The 20,094-nt window shown below is 41.9% G+C and overlaps 2 protein-coding genes across 2 annotated transcripts in view; one reads left to right on the top strand and one right to left on the bottom strand.

Annotated features, from left to right (window-relative positions):
* The window catches only part of LOC135499123 (transcription initiation factor IIE subunit beta-like), a 462,452-nt gene that overhangs the window by 392,310 nt on the left and 50,048 nt on the right, over positions 1-20,094 (top strand). The gene's annotated exons all lie outside the window — the stretch shown is intronic.
* The window catches only part of LOC135499164 (STE20-like serine/threonine-protein kinase), a 42,613-nt gene continuing 22,668 nt past the window's right edge, over positions 150-20,094 (bottom strand). The window contains exons 8-22 of the mRNA XM_064789831.1: positions 16,565-16,684; positions 14,525-14,666; positions 13,501-13,629; positions 12,892-13,017; positions 10,297-10,407; positions 9,690-9,773; positions 9,336-9,497; positions 8,555-8,623; positions 8,036-8,119; positions 7,587-7,665; positions 4,982-5,104; positions 3,157-3,279; positions 1,332-1,454; positions 768-929; positions 150-251 (exon numbers count right to left, since the gene is read on the bottom strand). Coding sequence (XP_064645901.1) covers positions 7,657-7,665; positions 8,036-8,119; positions 8,555-8,623; positions 9,336-9,497; positions 9,690-9,773; positions 10,297-10,407; positions 12,892-13,017; positions 13,501-13,629; positions 14,525-14,666; positions 16,565-16,684 — 1,036 coding nt within the window. The 3' untranslated portion in view covers positions 150-251; positions 768-929; positions 1,332-1,454; ... (1 more) ...; positions 4,982-5,104; positions 7,587-7,656. The remainder of the gene's footprint in view (positions 252-767; positions 930-1,331; positions 1,455-3,156; positions 3,280-4,981; positions 5,105-7,586; positions 7,666-8,035; positions 8,120-8,554; positions 8,624-9,335; positions 9,498-9,689; positions 9,774-10,296; positions 10,408-12,891; positions 13,018-13,500; positions 13,630-14,524; positions 14,667-16,564; positions 16,685-20,094) is intronic.

The following is a 20,094-nucleotide window of genomic DNA, read 5'->3' on the forward strand; positions in this document are numbered from 1 at the left end:
TGAGATTGGGGATTCTGTGATATGCCATTAAGCTAAATGGACTGCCCATGACTTACAATGGCCATGTAACTCGGGATAGAATCAGCATTCTCTACACACCAGTAGCAACTAAAATTGTTGAAATTAAATTGAAAGAAAACTTACAGGTTTTTGTGCAAACTGAACCAGTAGCAGTAGATTCATTCTCCTCTTCATTTTTGTCCATTTCCTCCTCATCCAAAGATTCCACATCCTAGAATAACAATGACATGCTAGAAGTGGAAGAATGGATCAGCTTTAAAAAATAGATTACTAACACGGGGTATTTATATAGGGCTCTATTACTCATCAGGTGAGTATGCTGCTTTCAATGAGTGCATTGCCAGGTGGGTCTTTAGGAAAGAAGTATGCAAGTGATTCTGTTCTTTCAATCCTCCACAACCTGGTTCAACATTGATCATGGTTGAGGCAACTGTCACAAAGATACTACCATATAGTGGTTGCATCTAACGGTGGCCAGTGGAACCAGGCTGAGACTGGTCCAGCGACCGGGAAATCAATGAAAACTAGCAGTGGCGGAATAAGAAAAGACTGGCGTTTGAATGTAGCCACTGCTTAAAGGAGTGTAGGTAAGCTTAGGCTTAGGCTTTTATTCACTAGGCCAAGGGTAGTTCTCTGCCAATCCCAACTTACCCTAAATCAACATCTGTGCCAAGAATGCATACAGAGGGCTTTTTTATAGACATCATACATAAAGAGACCGAGATCAACAAATGAAATAAACTTACTGAAGACAATTGGCGATCATCATTATCTTTTATGTGCAGTGTGGTGTTTGATGTTATCCCAACCTCCTTCAGGGAGAGTTGATCCCGCTTCAGCTTTTCGCCAGCTAACATAAGTTCACAGCCCTGAACCTTGGTCGTTCCCTCAACAAAATAGAACAAGCTCTGAAAAGAGAAAATATACCCATAAATGGCGAGGCAGACGCAGAACACACAGTGCTGCAAGTGATGATGACTGTGCATTTCTGTAGACCCAGGTGAAAGTTCCCGTTTCAAGTTTCTGTACCTACTCTCTACCACATCAAACAGGATTTTACCAATATGGCTGACGCTGAGACAGTCAGGCCTTCTGGTGAGGAAATACAAATTGAAATATCTCATCCATTTTCTCATTCATGATATCAATTCATTCATTCAGGGCTGTGCACACCACAAACACACACAAATGAAGTTTTTGGCAACAAAGTTATTGAATGACACTCGTGGTAAGTTCCACCTCTTTTTTATCCACTATCAAGAAGCAACATGGCTGGGTTCTGAGAGACGAGAGAGAAAGTTGTCACATACCAGGACAGTATCCGTTTCCCGGAATCACCTCGTTAAATTCGTTTCAGGGCACACAAATTTCACCTGGATACATCCCTCCTCATCTGGTTCTGGGCCCAGTTCTGCAAGCCTCTTTTCTGTCAGCTGAAGCACTAGAAAACACTGTCAACTCTTGAGATTTAAATCGCACAATACTCTTTCTGATCCAGGTGCTAACTGTGAAGTGAGGACAAGAGGTCAAATGAAAAGTTGGTTAATCACTTCTCTGAATATAATGCAATATCTGAAGGACCCCAAAAAATTGTTTCTCATTGACAAATCCATGTAGTTCTCCAACAAGGACTTCACCAAGCCAGTCAACTGGATCAAACAGGGGGCTAAATTTGGCCTAACTAGCTGTCGATACCTATCAAACGGTGTGAAGTACACCAGTTTTAAGTTCCAGTGTATGTGAAATTCTAAATAATTGATTCCTGATTTCCAGATTCCATCTTTACTGATTTCAGGCTTGCATTGGTCGCGTCCTCTTCTAACCTTCACATTAGCAAGCGGCCGATAGCATTTTCAGGTTTGGTTCAGATTCTGAGGAGTCACACTGGACCAGCCAATCATATCACGATATCTGTTACAATGTACCATGACCTGCCAATCAAACCATGATCAAACCGAGCGGCAGCAAAATTCTTTTGAAGTCTGACCCCGTTTTCTCTTTGATTGTTATTATCGTGCTTTTGAAGTCTCAGTCAGCGTCTTCTGATTGGTCGCAAACAATTCAGCGCAAAGATTAGACGGGCTCAGCGATTGGTCCTTTCAGAACGTAGTGAGGAGTAAGCAGACAAAGAATTATGTGAGGAGTTAGTCAGAACTATGTGAGGAGTTAGGCAGAATTATGTGAGGAGTTAGGCAGAATGTATGTATGTATGTGCGTATGTATGTATGTTTTTACCATATTTAAATTTAAGCGCCCTTTTCAGATTAAATCCGTTCAAAGGCGCTTTTACAATATTTATAACAAAATTACAATCGAAAAAAGATGGGTCTTGAGCATCGTTTTAAATGATGCAAGGCTCTTTGCCTGCCGGACCTCAAAAGGGAGCCCATTCCACAAAACAGCTGTGGAGAATGAGAAGCAGCACTCCCCATATTTGCTCCGGGCCCTTGGAAGTACTAGTCTATTGTCATCAGCCGACCGAAGGTCTCTTCCAGGCCTATAGATATTGACCAGGCTTGACAAGTAGCCAGGCGCTATTCCATGCACACATTTGAAAACGTGCATGAGGATTTAATAGTTCACCCTCTGCTCAACCGGCAACCAGTGGAGCTCACGTAGTACAGGGAAGATGTGGTCTCGACGCTTGGTGCACGTGATGATGCGGGCCGCCATGTTCTGCACCCTCTGCAACTTGTTCATAAGGTCTTTTGAAATGCCATAGAGCAGTGAATTGCAGTAATCCAGCCTTGATGTGACTAGGCCGCACACTAGTGAACGGGTTGCAGAAGTGTTGAGATACTGACGGATCAGTCCAATATTCCTTAGTTGGGCGTAGGCCGACCTACAGACAGCATTCACCTGTGCTTCCATGTTCATTTTCTTGTCAAACATCACCCCCAAATTTCTTACGCATGCCACAGAGTCAAAATACAAATTGAAATATCTCATCCATTTTCTCATTCATGATATCAATTCATTCATTCAGGGCTATGCACACCACAAACACACACAAATGAAGTTTTTGGCAACAAAGTTATTGAATGACACTCGTGGTAAGTTCCACCTCTTTTTTATCCACTATCAAGAAGCAACATGGCTGGGTTCTGAGAGACGAGAGAGAAAGTTGTCACATACCAGGACAGTATCCGTTTCCCGGAATCGCCTCGTTAAATTCGTTTCAGGGCACACAAATTTCACCTGGATACATCCCTCCTCATCTGGTTCTGGGCCCAGTTCTGCAAGCCTCTTTTCTGTCAGCTGAAGCACTAGAAAACACTGTCAACTCTTGAGATTTAAATCGCACAATACTCTTTCTGATCCAGGTGCTAACTGTGAAGTGAGGACAAGAGGTCAAATGAAAAGTTGGTTAATCACTTCTCTGAATATAATGCAATATCTGAAGGACCCCAAAAAATTGTTTCTCATTGACAAATCCATGTAGTTCTCCAACAAGGACTTCACCAAGCCAGTCAACTGGATCAAACAGGGGGCTAAATTTGGCCTAACTAGCTGTCGATACCTATCAAACGGTGTGAAGTACACCAGTTTTAAGTTCCAGTGTATGTGAAATTCTAAATAATTGATTCCTGATTTCCAGATTCCATCTTTACTGATTTCAGGCTTGCATTGGTCGCGTCCTCTTCTAACCTTCACATTAGCAAGCGGCCGATAGCATTTTCAGGTTTGGTTCAGATTCTGAGGAGTCACACTGGACCAGCCAATCATATCACGATATCTGTTACAATGTACCATGACCTGCCAATCAAACCATGATCAAACCGAGCGGCAGCAAAATTCTTTTGAAGTCTGACCCCGTTTTCTCTTTGATTGTTATTATCGTGCTTTTGAAGTCTCAGTCAGCGTCTTCTGATTGGTCGCAAACAATTCAGCGCAAAGATTAGACGGGCTCAGCGATTGGTCCTTTCAGAACGTAGTGAGGAGTAAGCAGACAAAGAATTATGTGAGGAGTTAGTCAGAACTATGTGAGGAGTTAGGCAGAATTATGTGAGGAGTTAGGCAGAATGTATGTATGTATGTGCGTATGTATGTATGTTTTTACCATATTTAAATTTAAGCGCCCTTTTCAGATTAAATCCGTTCAAAGGCGCTTTTACAATATTTATAACAAAATTACAATCGAAAAAAGATGGGTCTTGAGCATCGTTTTAAATGATGCAAGGCTCTTTGCCTGCCGGACCTCAAAAGGGAGCCCATTCCACAAAACAGCTGTGGAGAATGAGAAGCAGCACTCCCCATATTTGCTCCGGGCCCTTGGAAGTACTAGTCTATTGTCATCAGCCGACCGAAGGTCTCTTCCAGGCCTATAGATATTGACCAGGCTTGACAAGTAGCCAGGCGCTATTCCATGCACACATTTGAAAACGTGCATGAGGATTTAATAGTTCACCCTCTGCTCAACCGGCAACCAGTGGAGCTCACGTAGTACAGGGAAGATGTGGTCTCGACGCTTGGTGCACGTGATGATGCGGGCCGCCACGTTCTGCACCCTCTGCAACTTGTTCATAAGGTCTTTTGAAATGCCATAGAGCAGTGAATTGCAGTAATCCAGCCTTGATGTGACTAGGCCGCACACTAGTGAACGGGTTGCAGAAGTGTTGAGATACTGACGGATCAGTCCAATATTCCTTAGTTGGGCGTAGGCCGACCTACAGACAGCATTCACCTGTGCTTCCATGTTCATTTTCTTGTCAAACATCACCCCCAAATTTCTTACGCATGCCACAGAGTCAAAATACAAATTGAAATATCTCATCCATTTTCTCATTCATGATATCAATTCATTCATTCAGGGCTATGCACACCACAAACACACACAAATGAAGTTTTTGGCAACAAAGTTATTGAATGACACTCGTGGTAAGTTCCACCTCTTTTTTATCCACTATCAAGAAGCAACATGGCTGGGTTCTGAGAGACGAGAGAGAAAGTTGTCACATACCAGGACAGTATCCGTTTCCCGGAATCGCCTCGTTAAATTCGTTTCAGGGCACACAAATTTCACCTGGATACATCCCTCCTCATCTGGTTCTGGGCCCAGTTCTGCAAGCCTCTTTTCTGTCAGCTGAAGCACTAGAAAACACAGTCAACTCTTGAGATTTAAATCAATACTCTTTCTGATCCAGGTGCTAACTGTGGAGTGAGGACAAGAGGTCAAATGAAAAGTTGGTTAATCACTTCTCTGAATATAATGCAATATCTGAATGACCCCAAAAAATTGTTTCTCAGTGACAAATCCATGTCGTTCTCCAACAAGGACTTCACCAAGCCAGTCAACTGGACCAAACAGGGGGCTAAACTTGGCCGAACTAGCTGTCGATACCTATCAAACGGTGTGAAGTACACCAGTTTTAAGTTCTAGTGTATGTGAAATTCTAAATAATTGATTCCTGATTTCCAGATTCCATCTTTACTGATTTCAGGCTTGCATTGGTCGTGTCCTCTTCTAACCTTCACATAAGCAAGCGGCCGATAGCATTTTCAACGTGTACACATTTGGAGGAGCGTTGGTTGAGATTCTGAGGAGTCACACTGGACCAGCCAATCATATCACGATATCTGTTACAATGTACCATGACCTGCCAATCAAACCATGATCAAACCGAGCGGCGGCAAAATTCTTTTGAAGTCTGACCCCGGTTTCTCTTTGATTGTTATTATCGTGCTTTTGAAGTCTCAGTCAGCGTCTTCTGATTGGTCGCAAACAATTCAGCGCAAAGATTGGACGGGCTCAGCGATTGGTCCTGTCAGAACGTAGTGAGGAGTAAGCAGACGAAGAATTATGTGAGGAGTTAGGCAGAATTATGTGAGGAGTTAGGCAGAATTATGTGAGGAGTTAGGCAGAATTATGTGAGGAGTTAGGCAGAATGTATGTATGTATGTGTGTATTTAAATTTAAGCGCCCTTTTCAGATTAAATCCGTTCAAAGGCGCTTTCACAATATTTATAACAAAATTACAATCGAAAAAAGATGGGTCTTGAGCATTGTTTTAAATGATGCAAGGCTCTTTGCCTGCCGGACCTCAAAAGGGAGCCCATTCCACAAAACAGCTGCGGAGAATGAGAAGCAGCGCTCCCCATATTTGCTCCGGGCCCTTGGAAGTACTAGTCTATTGTCATCAGCCGACCGAAGGTCTCCTCCTGGCCTATAGATATTGACCAGGCTTGACAAGTAGCCAGGCGCTATTCCATGCACACATTTGAAAACGTGCACGAGGATTTTATAGTTCACCCTCTGCTCAACCGGCAACCAGTGGAGCTCACGTAGTACAGGGAAGATGTGGTCTCGACGCTTGGTGCGCGTGATGATGCGGGCCGCCACGTTCTGCACCCTCTGCAACTTGTTCATAAGGTCTTTTGAAATGCCATAGAGCAGTGAATTGCAGTAACCCAGCCTTGATGTGACTAGGCCGCACACTAGTGAACGGGTTGCAGAAGTGTTGAGATACTGACGGATCAGTCCAATATTCCTTAGTTGGGCGTAGGCCGACCTACAGACAGCATTCACCTGTGCTTCCATGTTCATTTTCTTGTCAAACATCACCCCCAAATTTCTTACGCATGCTACAGAGTCAATGATAGAGTCACCAACATTCACCGAAACGTGATCCAGGGTCTTGGAACGATGAGTGGATGCAAAGAGTGCCACCTCCGTCTTGTCGTCGTTCTTTTTCAGCATGTTCTCCTTCAACCAGGAACCATTGTCAGTAATGCATAAGTCAAGACAGTCAAGTGTAACTTCCTGTACTTGTGGGATCCCCGGATTAAAAGAGTCATAAAGCTGTGCATCGTCTGCATAAAAATGATGACCTGGGCCATGGTTTCTTGTTATGTTGCCGAGTGGTTTTGTGTACATGCAGTACATTTTTGGACCCAACACCGACCCCTGCGGAACACTACAATATTTTAAGAGAACGAGAAAGAGATCTTTGACGATCAATAACGACAGTCTGATACCTGTCATCAAGATATGATGCAATCCAGGCAAGAGCAGAGCCAGTGATGCCAAATAACTGTTCAAACCTTTTTTAGAAGGATCTTATGGTCAATGGTATCGAAGGCTGCAGAGAGGTCGATCATGACAAGCACTGTCACATCACCCCTGTCCAAACTACCAAGGATGTCGCTCTGAACCCTTAGTAGAGCGGTCTCTGTTGAGTGACCTCTTCGGTAGGCGGACTGCATTTCTTCATGCAGCGAGTTGGACAGGAGGTGATGTTCGAGGCGGGCATCAACGACCTTCACCACAACCTTCGACACTAAGGGTAGGTTTGACACAGGGCGGTAGTTTTTGAGAATGTCAGAGTCCAGACTTGGCTTCTTTAGTAGAGGCCGAATGAGCGCAGATTTAAAAGCGCGGGGAACACAGCTAGCTTTTAGTGATGCATTTATTATGGCAGTCAGTGTTGGAAGCAGTTCATCAATGCAGAGTTTAAGAAGCCATGTTGCAACTGAATCCAGTTCACAGGATTTCGAGGGGGATTTCATCACAATCCTTCTGACCTCCTCCTCTGTGGCTGGTGGCAAATTCATACAGCATTACTAACCTGACTTAGTTCTTCTCCTTGTCCTCCTTTCAGTGCGTGCAATCTGGAGGTTTAGGCGAGCAACCCTTCTTCAATTGGCCTGAAATTGAACATTTCATAGGGTCAAGAAACTGTGTGGAATAATAGAAATGAAACAACACTGGAAAATAATCGCTCGCATATTTCGACCAATTCAATTAGGTCTAATCGCCAACGTTCTTGTCTAATGCAGATATTGGAGGCAGAGAGACCCCCCCCTCTCTACGGGCTGAATCTCTGCAGAGTACATTGCTTGCCTGAAGTTCCTTAGAAATAATTTTCTGATTTGTCACCATACTGAATATCAGACCAATCCCACTTTTAAAGGAACCTTCCTCATTAACAATGCCACAACGCTCCGACAACAATAGCTGGTAGAGCATTTTGGGTATAGAGGGGTAATAGCTGATAATCATGGATTTGCATCTTACCTTTTCACCATCTACAATCATACTTTCCATATATTCCATATCTTGAATAACACAAATGTTTTCTGTTGCTGTTCTTGGATGGTGCTGCAAGGCAAGAAACACGTCTCATCAGAGAAATGTTAAACATTATTCAACTGTTAGTGTTCAGTTCACTCTGTCTGAGTAAACGAAACAATAACAGTCATCTTACAAATTGTCTCATCAAGATCACCTCAAGCACATCCTTTAAAGCTGACCTGCATGCTTTCTCAGTGACAAATTGGCCACAATAAAAACACCAACAGGTACTTCCTTGACCTTTGGCCCCTGGTGGCCAGAAGGTGAATCATATGAGGTCATTTTCCGTGTCTGAGTAGCGGTCACCAAGGAATGTGTATGTGTACCAAGTTTCACGTCAATTGCTTCAGCGGAAACGAAACATGCCACCCATGCCTAACGTTGACGGACGACATTATTTATAGTGTGTCATTGTAAAGGCTCACAGGTGGGCCAAAAAATGAGGTATTCTCAATTCAATACCTGTTCAGCTATCACAACAGTGTCATCCATCTCTATGTCTGGGTCACCGGCAAAATCTCTCATCTCCAGCTGAAACAGAGATTTATGCCAAATTTATTTGCTACTGTGCAAAGTCTGCCAGGAAGAAAATGAATCATAGCATCCTGTCAGTGTCATAGAATGATCGGATAGAATTATTTAACTTGAACATGTTGAAGATACTGCATGCTTCAGAGATTATCATCAGGAATCAGGATATACACAATACATGTATCATACAATGATACATAGATACTGTGTCTGCGGGTTTTAGCCGGTTTCGGGTCGCCTGTACAAAAGACCTGTTTAACCTGTAATAGGCCTATGTAAAGTGACATACCGAGCACCGGCTAAAACCCACGGACACAGTATGTTAGTAATGTGACCTAAGGACATCCTAAAATCTATTTCAAAATGGTTTAAATTGAAATGGTCCATAGATCATGGGCTTACCTGTGGACCAACTAAATGAAGAGAACAAGACCAACAGACAGTGTTAATATTGACTCATATATTATTATTGCCTACCATAGCCATCTCAACTAGCAAAGGTGAGGTTCTCATACATGAAGTACATCAGCACATCCATTGTATGTAATACTATGCATCAGAAACAACCTGGTGAGTCATGGTCAATAGAACTGAGATTTACGCCTGTAACCAGGTTGGGGACTGATAGTGATACATAGTACTGGTGCTGAAGAAAAACCCCCACTGCACATGTGGTGCTACTTCAGATCATATTCAGTACACTTATACTCACCACTACTTCGCCTCCAGCTGGAGTGCAAGCAGCAAGGTCCATGGTTGAACTATTAGTATCAGTGAAGAGGGAGCTTGCTTGACGTCTAGATCTAGATGTCTGACCAGAAGTCGTAGCAGTGGGGATAGAGCTTTCCTGGCGTCTAGATGCCTGAGTGGACACCTGAAATATGTTTAAAAGAAAGAATGATCAGCAGAAAGCATTGTTACAAGTACTGCTCAATGCTGATAGGCCAAGGAAATGTGGCACATGAGGGTATAGAAATTCCAGCAGTGCTACTGCATACAGTGAGTACTCATTTGACTTCAAAATCTTCACTCAGTTTTTCTAACCAGGTGTGCTCATCCCACTTACCTCAGAATCAGGTGCATCAACATCTCTACCAAGATCAGGAAGGAAATCGTCTACCGGTAATTCAGGCCCACTACGCCCATTGTCCTTAAAATACAAAAACAAAGTTATTGTTAAAATCAACAAATTATTGGAAATCAACAATGAAGTTCATGGTTTGAAGCCGCCAAAATGTGTGATCATCATTTTGCAAGGATTGTTGTAATCTTATAAGTACTGAACTCATAAAGCAGTATAGAATGGGTGAGGTGAAGTCTTGGAGTTGAGAAAGTGTAAGGTGTTGGTGCTACACCTACCTTCACCATGGTAACACCATCACTACACCAACACTTGACATTCCTGATATTCTTGCTGCAGTGTAGTCATGAGCAACACTGCCCCACCATGGCCAAAGGAAGTACTAGTAACTGACATTTATTACTTTTCGAGAAAAATGTTGAAAAACATAAACAGCCTGTGCTTTTGAATGTAATGACAAATCTCCCTGATAAGCCTGGTAAGCTTAGCTCAGTTTGACCTAGATTGACCTAGATTGTCAGTTACTTCTTTTGCCATGGTGGGGCAGAACAGCTTTCTGGCCTGATAATTGCATAACCATAGTTTAACTTACTTGTAATGGTGCTTCAATTCTGGTATCACTTCTTGATCTTCGACTTCGATGAAGTTGAAGTCGGATGCGAGGTCGTGATTGGGGACGAGGTCTTTCAGATGCAGCCTGCCTCTACAATGACGAAGAAATTGCTCAAAAGATGTTCAATCAGGAATTCGTTTCACCCCTAGCCTCATTCTATTGTACTCTTACAATGTTCAAATGTAGTGATGATAGTGGACATATTGTGATGTGAAATTTTAGGGAGAAAATGAAACGGTGACCTTGACTAGATCTTCAGACATTTTCAGAAGTGTTCACTTCAGGAAAAATGTGTAGTCCTAGAGAGAGTACAAATTCGGCTCAAATACAATTGTTACCAAATTCTAGAGATTGCAGGCTTGGCAATGCAGATATAACATATTTCCCAACATTTCAAAAAATACAGTGTAGGTAATATGTTAAAGTATAGAAAACAAAAGTTCCAAAATGCAGGGGAATCTATCACTCCTCTGGTCCCAAAAAAGTCTTCTCCTCTCAAGTTAGTTACCAAATATTCAATCAAAATGCAGGGGAATCTATCACTCCTCTGGTCCCAAAAAAGTCTTCTCCTCTCAAGTTAGTTACCAAATATTCAATCAAAATGCAGGGGAATCTATCACTCCTCTGGTCCCAAAAAAGTCTTCTCCTCTCAAGTTAGTTACCAAATATTCAATCAAAATGCAGGGGAATCTATCACTCCTCTGGTCCCAAAAAAGTCTTCTCCTCTCAAGTTAGTTACCAAATATTCAATCAAAATGCAGGCGAATCTATCACTCCTCTGGTCCCAAAAAAGTCTTCTCCTCTCAAGTTAGTTACCAAATATTCAATCAAAATGCAGGGGAATCTATCACTCCTCTGGTCCCAAAAAAGTCTTCCCCTCTCAAGTTAGTTACCAAATATTCAATCAAAATGCAGGGGAATCTATCACTCCTCTGGTCCCAAAAGAGTCTTCTTCTCTCAAGTTAGTTACCAAATATCCAATCAAAATGCAGGCGAATCTATCACTCCTCTGGTCCCAAAAAAGTCTTCTCCTCTCAAGTTAGTTACCAAATATTCAATCAAAATGCAGGGGAATCTATCACTCCTCTGGTCCCAAAAAAGTCTTCTCCTCTCAAGTTAGTTACCAAATATTCAATCAAAATGCAGGGGAATCTATCACTCCTCTGGTCCCAAAAAAGTCTTCTCCTCTCAAGTTAGTTACCAAATTCTCAATCAAAATGCAGGGGAATCTATCACTCCTCTGGTCCCAAAAAAGTCTTCTCCTCTCAAGTTAGTTACCAAATATTCAATCAAAATGCAAGGGAATCTATCACTCCTCTGGTCCCAAAAAAGTCTTCTCCTCTCAAGTTAGTTACCAAATATTCAATCAAATTCGAAGTGCAGGTGTAGTAAAATGACAAATGTGCCACCTTCAAAAAGAAGAGTAGTAGCCTACCTGATTATGACTAATATCAGGTAAGTTTTCACCTGCTTCCTCCTCCTCGACAGTTTCCTGAAGAAAAATATCTCTGGTTACACTATGAAGACTTCAAGACCACTAGAGGCCCTAAATGACAATCAGCCAATCACCACGCAGAGATGTTGCGAATGTTCTCATTAGCCAACCACCACCTCAAGAAGAAAGACATTTATGTATTGGAATCATACTGACAGATCAATGACCTTTACAAACTAAGATTAAGTAACATTTTGGACAGCCAGTGTAGATATTAAGATAGGCTTAAAGAAACATTGTTTTTTTGGGATAGTCGAGTCGGCACAACTATTCGTGAAATGCATAAGTTTAATGCATGCCTGAAAATACTTACACTCTGACAGATGTAAGTTCATCCTTCTTGAATTTTGTGAGGAGAACAGCAAATCGATCGACAATGCCTCTTTCAGTTGCATCCTTTTTTTCTTGTCCCTCCCCGGTGAAATAAAAATTAAAGTTCTGAAGCACTTCTTTCCACTTTGACGGTTCAGAGAAAGGGTTGATGGCTACAATCTCTTTTAGAAGCGCTACATCCTTCACCATAGTGAACTTATAAATCTTCCTTTGTTGAGGAGTCGTAGACATTTTCTAAATAAAAAGAGATTCCTATAGTTTATTACTCCAAGGCCTAGGCTAGGCCTAAATCCCTAAGAAGCTAAGGCAGTAAGGGTCCCTCTATATACTACTCTGCCTATCCGTCCTGTAAAAAACCTGAAATCTTGGCTCTCAGAGTAGGGCGTACGAGTTAGATAATGACATATCATATTGTCAAATTTGATCAAAATTTCAAAACAAAAACTTCGGATTTTAATTCAAAACTTGATCGATGAGAGGTTGTCCTTAACAGAGAGGTTGTCCTTAATAGAGAGGCTGTCCTTAATAGAGAGGCTGTCCTTAATAGAGAGGGTGTCCTTAATAGAGATGTTGTCCTAAATAGAGAGGTTGTCCTTAATAGAGAGGTTGTCCTTAATAGAGAGGTTGTCCTTAATAGAGAGGCTGTCCTTAATAGAGAGGTTGTCCTTAATAGAGAGGTTGTCCTTAATAGAGCGGTGTCCGCTAAGGGAGGTTCCACTGTATTTGTAAATAAATATCATCCCTACCTCTGGTAACCGTCGATACATGAGCTCATTGGCAGACGGTCGGTATTCAGGCTCACGTTCTAACATGTCCTTTATCAGGTTCTTGAAATCTTCTGAATAGTTTCCTTTCACTGGGGCAAACTGGCCCTGGAAGGTGAATGAAAATAATTGAACTGCTTCAGTGCTAAGGATTTGAGCATTTTCATCATCGAAATCTCACAAAAATAATTGTGATACACTCATCGAAATTCTTCAAACCTTCGTCGTTACCCCTGGTTTCCATAAAACAGCAATGATAAGTAGGAGCATATTGGGATTATTTTCTAAAAAGTGGGAGTGGTAATTTTGGCCGATTTCCAAAATTTTTTACCTAAAATGAGGTGTGGCAGACCCCACCTCACCCCTCGCAGTTGAACAATCTATTCAATTAGGACACCCCAGGCCAGAGAAACCATATGAAACACATTTGAGTAGCTGGGGACATCTGGTGTTGTCTGGAGGAACTAAAATACCTGTACCTAGTTTCAGCAAATTAGCAATATTTTTAGCATTAGCGCAACGGCGACACCGTTTTTCAATTTTCCTGAACCACCAGTAAATATGAACAGTGTACCCCTTTAAATTTCTTACCTTCATAATTTTATTGACCAGGGCGGGCAGATTTGACCCCTCGAACGTCTTCTGTAAACAAGCCATTTCATACAAAATGCAGCCGAGTGCCCAGATGTCTGACTTATCATTGTACTCCTTGCCTTCGCACTGTAATAGAACAAAATAATAACAAAACTACCTGATCCGAGTCACCAGGTCGCACGACATGATTTTCTCCGGCCTGACAGCTCGAGACGGCAGGTCACATGCTTTCAGGCCGCAGAGGATCATCGAGTGCGATCTGGATGACAAGGATCAGCCACGAGTGAAGTTTTTTAAAATCATATACCACACAGCGCAAAAAATATTAACAAAATGACAATTGTAAAGACAAGTTTTTTTTTTTTTTTCACCAAACATTTCTCTTGAAGACATGACTATCTTTTGAGTTGAATGGAGAGCTCTCTATCAGCACTTTCTGATGGTACCATTAGTTAACCTATCGACATCCCCATTCTTTGGAAAGCTCCCAATGAGCACTTTCTGATGGTACCATTTGACATAACCATTCATAGGAAAGCTCTCAACGAGCCCTTTATGGTACCATTTGTAAACCTATTGACATGACCATTCTTTGGAAAGCTCTCAATGAGCACTTTCTTATGATACCATTGTATACCTATTGACATGACCATTCATTGGAAAGCTCTCAATGAGCACTTTCTGATGGTACCATTTGTAAACCTATTGACATGACCATTCACTGGAAAGCTCTCAATGAGCCCTTTCTTATGGTACCATTTCTAAACCTACTGACATGACCATTCATTGGAAAGCTCTCAATGAGCACTTTCTTATGATACCATTGTATACCTATTGACATGACCATTCATTGGAAAGCTCTCAATGAGCACTTTCTGATGGTACCATTTGTAAACCTATTGACATGACCATTCACTGGAAAGCTCTCAATGAGCCCTTTCTTATGGTACCATTTCTAAACCTACTGACATGACCATTCATTGGAAAGCTCTCAATGAGCACTTTCTATTTAGAGACTCACCATTTCGGGGCTGATATAATAAGGCGTTCCCAGCACTGTATTCGCTCCTTTATCAGCAGTTGACATTATCTTTGAGATTCCAAAGTCGCCGACTTTAACAACGCCCTCTTTTGTCAGAAAGATGTTGGCCGTTTTCATATCCCTGGTAAAATTATCAAAATCATTTTTTTTAGTAGGAGAAGTTACTCAATAAAATGCAGACCGACACTAACGAAATCAACAACTTTCCTGAAAAGAAGGAAATAAAAGAGTGGAAATATCAATGTCTGTCCAATTTGTCCGATTATCAAAAAATGTCCGTGGTCAACTACCAGTTTACTTTTCACCATTTACTTGCCTGACTGTCCGGAATATCATATCAAAATTTCAGATTCACAACCCCACGCAGTATTTGATGCGTCGCGGTCAAACATTGACAATTTTACTGCTAAAAGGCTTAAAGTGATACTATGATGTGATTTTCAACTTTGCGGAAATACGTCCGTTTTTAATTGTTGATCACAAATGTAAAGCTCAAATTTTCCATTTTTGATTAGATTTATTATAAAATCGCTGTTTTAATCGCGTCAGACTGGCCAACTGCCGAAGACGTTTTGAAAAACCCACACTAAGTCATGTGACCTCATGACATCACAACATGAACAAGTCAGACTGTCGAATATTTTTCTATTCGCTCTAGGAAGAAGCTATATCCGCAGTAGTTCGCGTACGCTCTGGAAAATCTACGTCTATCAATCCCTTAGGCCTAAAAGCATCTAATACAAACTGTGTGGGCTTTGGCCATGCATGCACCTGCAGCAGAGACGCAAGAGCAAAAGGGCCTGGGTTTGATCCCGAGGAGAACCCAGGATTGTATTTCTAGGTGAACCGGCGTGGCTTTCGAGGAACGTAAATTCCTGGTTCTTCACAGTCCATCAAATGAGATGTTAAACCAAGGTTCCTTGTATCTGATGTCTATGCCAGGGCAGGTTACATACCCCACCAGGTGAGAAACATGAGTAGCTTGCGTGGACTCTACCTCTGGCCGAAGTCGATTCACTAGGCCAATAACTCATTTGGTGCATAACCATAGTGGCACGCATGAACGCTCATCCTGCCTCGGAGGAGGAATACTCCCTGTAGAAAATCACCTGCAAGGGCAGAGTGAATGCTGAAGAGGAAGAAGAAGGGACAACACTCGACCGCCGATAGGGAGATTGGTGTTTTTCTGGTGTATTACGCTGGCAAAAATGCCCAGTTAGGTGGCACTGTCTTAACCTTGTTGGTCCGACACATTCAAAACAGTCAGGGAGGACACTAAATGTGGCCCACCACGGCAAAATGGGTCGCATGTCTCACAGAAGATGAGCCTAAAATGACACCAGGACATAAGAGTCACGTCCACTACATAAAACGCCAGTGTTGGTACGGAGTTTTTGCGCTTACACCTGTTAATTTTCCCCTGGAAAACGCCGGTGCTAGAAAACGCCGGTGTTTTCTTGTCACGGCGATGGATTCAGGGCTAAATGGGGGCTAATTTAAGCACGGCGTTTTATATAGTGTAATCACAAAAACGCCGGCGTTAGTAAGTTTCTACACTCGGCGACAGGCGGCGTGGCATTTTGTGTCGGTCAATCGCAACTCCAACAATAACAAAAAATCGGAGAGTTCTACAGGAATTTCATATACACCACGCCATCTGTCACCGTGTTCAGTATCTGCTTCCATGTAGTAGAAGTCCTCGCCGTGTCTTCTCCGGGCTTTTTCTGGTTCGGAGTATCCCCGGGGTTTAAAAACGCCGGGGTTTTCCATGTAGTGGACGTACTACTATTATAGAAGAAATCGATTTCACATAAGGCAGACAATAGTGAAATGAACAACCAGTCCGTCTCAACCTGTCAAGCTCGAAGCAACATGCGACTCATTTTGCTGTGCTGGGCCACAAATACTAAAATAGATCACAGATACACTGGCAAAATTTGGCGAGTAATATTTATATAAATTTTATATAAAATTCGACTCCTCTAAATTTGATATATAGAAAACTTTGCAGAGACTAACCTGTGTAGTATGTTATGTTCGTGAATGTGGCGAATGGCTGCCACCATCTGTTGGAAGATTTCTAGTATCTCTTTCTCGTCCAGTGGAGCGTCCCTATGAGAGAGGTATTGAGCTAGCGTCCTGGAAAAAGGAATCGAGGAAAATAAAAAATTGCAACTTTTTACATGAGCATAGGATTTCCTTCTCGTCCAGTGGAGCGTCCCTATGAGAGAGGTATTGAGCTAGCATCCTGGAAAAAGGAATCGAGGAAAATAAAAAATTACAAGTTTTTACATGTGCATAGGATTTTCTTCTCGTCCAGTGGAGCGTCCCTATGAGAGAGGTATTGAGCTAGCGTCCTGGAAAAAGGAATCGAGGAAAATAAAAAATTGCAAGTTTTTACATGTGCATAGGATTTTCTTCTCGTCCAGTAGAGCGTCCCTATGAGAGGTATTGAGCTAGCGTCCTGGAAAAAGGAATCTAGGAAATTAAAAAATTGCAACTTTTTACATGAGCATAGGATTTCCTTCTCGTCCAGTGGAGCGTCCCTATGAGAGAGGTATTGAGCTAGCGTCCTGGAAAAAGGAATCTAGGAAATTAAAAAATTGCAACTTTTTACATGAGCATAGGATTTCCTTTTCGTCCAGTGGAGCGTCCCTATGAGAGAGGTATTGAGATAGCGTCCTGATATGAAATGGCCAGGGCCATTGTGCTCACCTCATGTGGAGGAAAGATGGATAAAGAGCATGGTATTGTGTCATGTAGTGTTAGGTTTGATGTAGGTCCAAGCAATTACAATTTCCCCAAAATGGCCAATTTACAGTACATTCGACCTCTGTGACCTTGATGAAATGGCCAGGGCCATTGTGCTCACCTCATGTGGAGGAAAGATGGATAAAGAGCATTGTATTGTGTCATGTAGTGTTAGGTTTGATGTAGGTCCAAGCAATTACAATTTCCCCAAAATGGCCAATTTACAGTACATTCGACCTCTGTGACCTTGAAAAGTAGGTCAAATCAAAGAAGACCCGGGTGACACATTGAATGGTTGTTAGAATTAGATGTACCTATGATATAAAATTGGTGCCAATCGGGCAAGTCATTACTAGGAATAATGGCATTTTGAAGAATTTAGGATTTGGCCCCCTCCCTGGAGGCCAAATGGCAAATCAGATCGCACCAAACTTCGGTACCTGAGATCACCTGACCAAGGGGTACATGTGTACTTAATTTGTGATCAATAGTCATTGCAGTTAAGAAACGTGCCATAGTTACGGTCTGACAGCGAATTTACGCCATTTGACCTCTGTGACCTTGACAAGAAGGTCAAATTAAAAACCTGTGTGACATATACTGTATGGTGGTTAGATGTACCCATGATATCAAATTGGTGGCAATCGGGCAAGAAGTTAAGGAATAATCACATTTTTAAGGTTTTTGGATTTTGCCCCCTGGTGGTTAAGTGGTGAATCATATTGGACCAAACTTCAGTCCCTGAGATCACCTGACTAAGGGGTAAATGTGTACCAAATTTGGTATCAATAGTCATTGCAGTTTAGAAACGTGCCATCGTTACATCCTAACGGCCAATTTACACCATTTGACCTCTGTGACCTTGAAAAGGAGGTCAAATCAAAAACCCGGAGGATGTATGATGCACCTTTGCTAGAAGTACCTACCATATTTTTTTCAAAATTTCCCGACTACTATTAAGGGAGATATTGCATATTTTCACTTTTAACGTTTGGCCCCCTGGTGGCCAAACCATGAAACGAATCAGACCGAAACTTGGTCTCCAAGGTGTCATTACATAAGGGTACATGTGTACCAAGTTTCAACTCAATAGCTCTAACAGTTACGAAACGTGCCCTGCTAACGGACGACGGACGACGACGGACGACGACGACGACGACGACGACGACGACGGACGACGGACCCACGGTATGGGATAAGCTCACCTCTGCTAAGAGGTGAGCTAAAAAGGAATCGAGGAAAATAAAAAATTGCAACTTTTTACATGAGCATAGGATTTCCTTCTCGTCCAGTGGAGCAGATTTTGTGCCATCAATTTTCACATTTTCCAGCAAGTGCAGTGACTTGTTTACAATAGGGTGCATTTTTTATTCAAATTTTCATTTTCACTTTGCCAATTTTTTATGTGATCAAATTCAGCATGACACATTTTCATTCAACGATTAAAAAGTTTGAAACGAACTTCAATCAGTTTGGTAAAATACATGAACCACTTCTTCATTTTGGCACTGGCACCCTTCAACTTCAAGCACCGTTTCCAAAAATTCCTTTATTCTCTTCTCAAGCAAGTGGCACCTTGAAACTTTGTGCCTGCATCTCATTCAATTAATTGTTGCGATTAAAAATTCTTCTGGAAGTATTCCCCCAGTTCGGAGAAATTCAGAAAAACTTTAACCGCAACAAATTCCTGGCACAAGCTGGAATTAAAGTGCATTTTGTCCAAACGAGAGTAAGGACTGCCCGCTATGAGAAGTTGTTTCCAACTCTCAAAGTCGGGCGTGCATGCACAGCTCTGTCAGTGCCCACCTATCTGCCTCTGATGCCATTTTGAGTTGCTGATTCTGAATGTAGCCCCTGAATGTTTTGTTAGAGACCAAGGTTAGAGACACCTAAGCCTAAGTAGTACTATTGCACTTCAAATCAAAGTGTAAAGCTAATACTTTCACACCAAATTGTTTGCGTCAGATCTTCAGACTTGAATCAGCACTAATTCGACAGTTTGTTTATATCTATGTATTTGTTTACAGCAACTCTGAAAGGCGATAGCACCTTGGCACATATATCTGGTCATAATGTCATTAGAATTTGCCACACACTACAAGAGAAAATTTTATTCTTCAATTGTTCAAACCAAAATAAGTGTTAGAATTTGCCACACACTACAAGAGAAAATTTTATGAGAGAGGTATTGAGCTAGCGTCCTGGAAAAAGGAATCGAGGAAAATAAAAAATTGCAACTTTTTACATGTGCATAGGATTTCCTTCTCGTCCAGTGGAGCGTCCCTATGAGAGAGGTATTGAGCTAGCGTCCTGGAAAAAGGAATCGAGGAAAATAAAAAATTGCAACTTTTTACATGTGCATAGGATTTCCTTCTCGTCCAGTGGAGCGTCCCTATGAGAGAGGTATTGAGCTAGCGTCCTGGAAAAAGGAATCGAGGAAAATAAAAAATTGCAACTTTTTACATGAGCATAGGATTTCCTTCTCGTCCAGTGGAGCGTCCCTATGAGAGAGGTATTGAGCTAGCGTCCTGGAAAAAGGAATCTAGGAAATTAAAAAATTGCAACTTTTTACATGAGCATAGGATTTCCTTCTCGTCCAGTGGAGCGTCCCTATGAGAGAGGTATTGAGCTAGCGTCCTGGAAAAAGGAATCGAGGAAAATAAAAAATTGCAACTTTTTACATGAGCATAGGATTTTCTTCTTGTCCAGTGGAGCGTCCCTATGAGAGAGGTATTGAGCTAGCGTCCTGGAAAAAGGAATCTAGGAAATTAAAAAATTGCAACTTTTTACATGTGCAT

This window comes from Lineus longissimus, chromosome 14, assembly GCF_910592395.1.
Source record: "Lineus longissimus chromosome 14, tnLinLong1.2, whole genome shotgun sequence".
Taxonomy (NCBI): Eukaryota; Metazoa; Nemertea; class Pilidiophora; order Heteronemertea; family Lineidae; genus Lineus; species Lineus longissimus.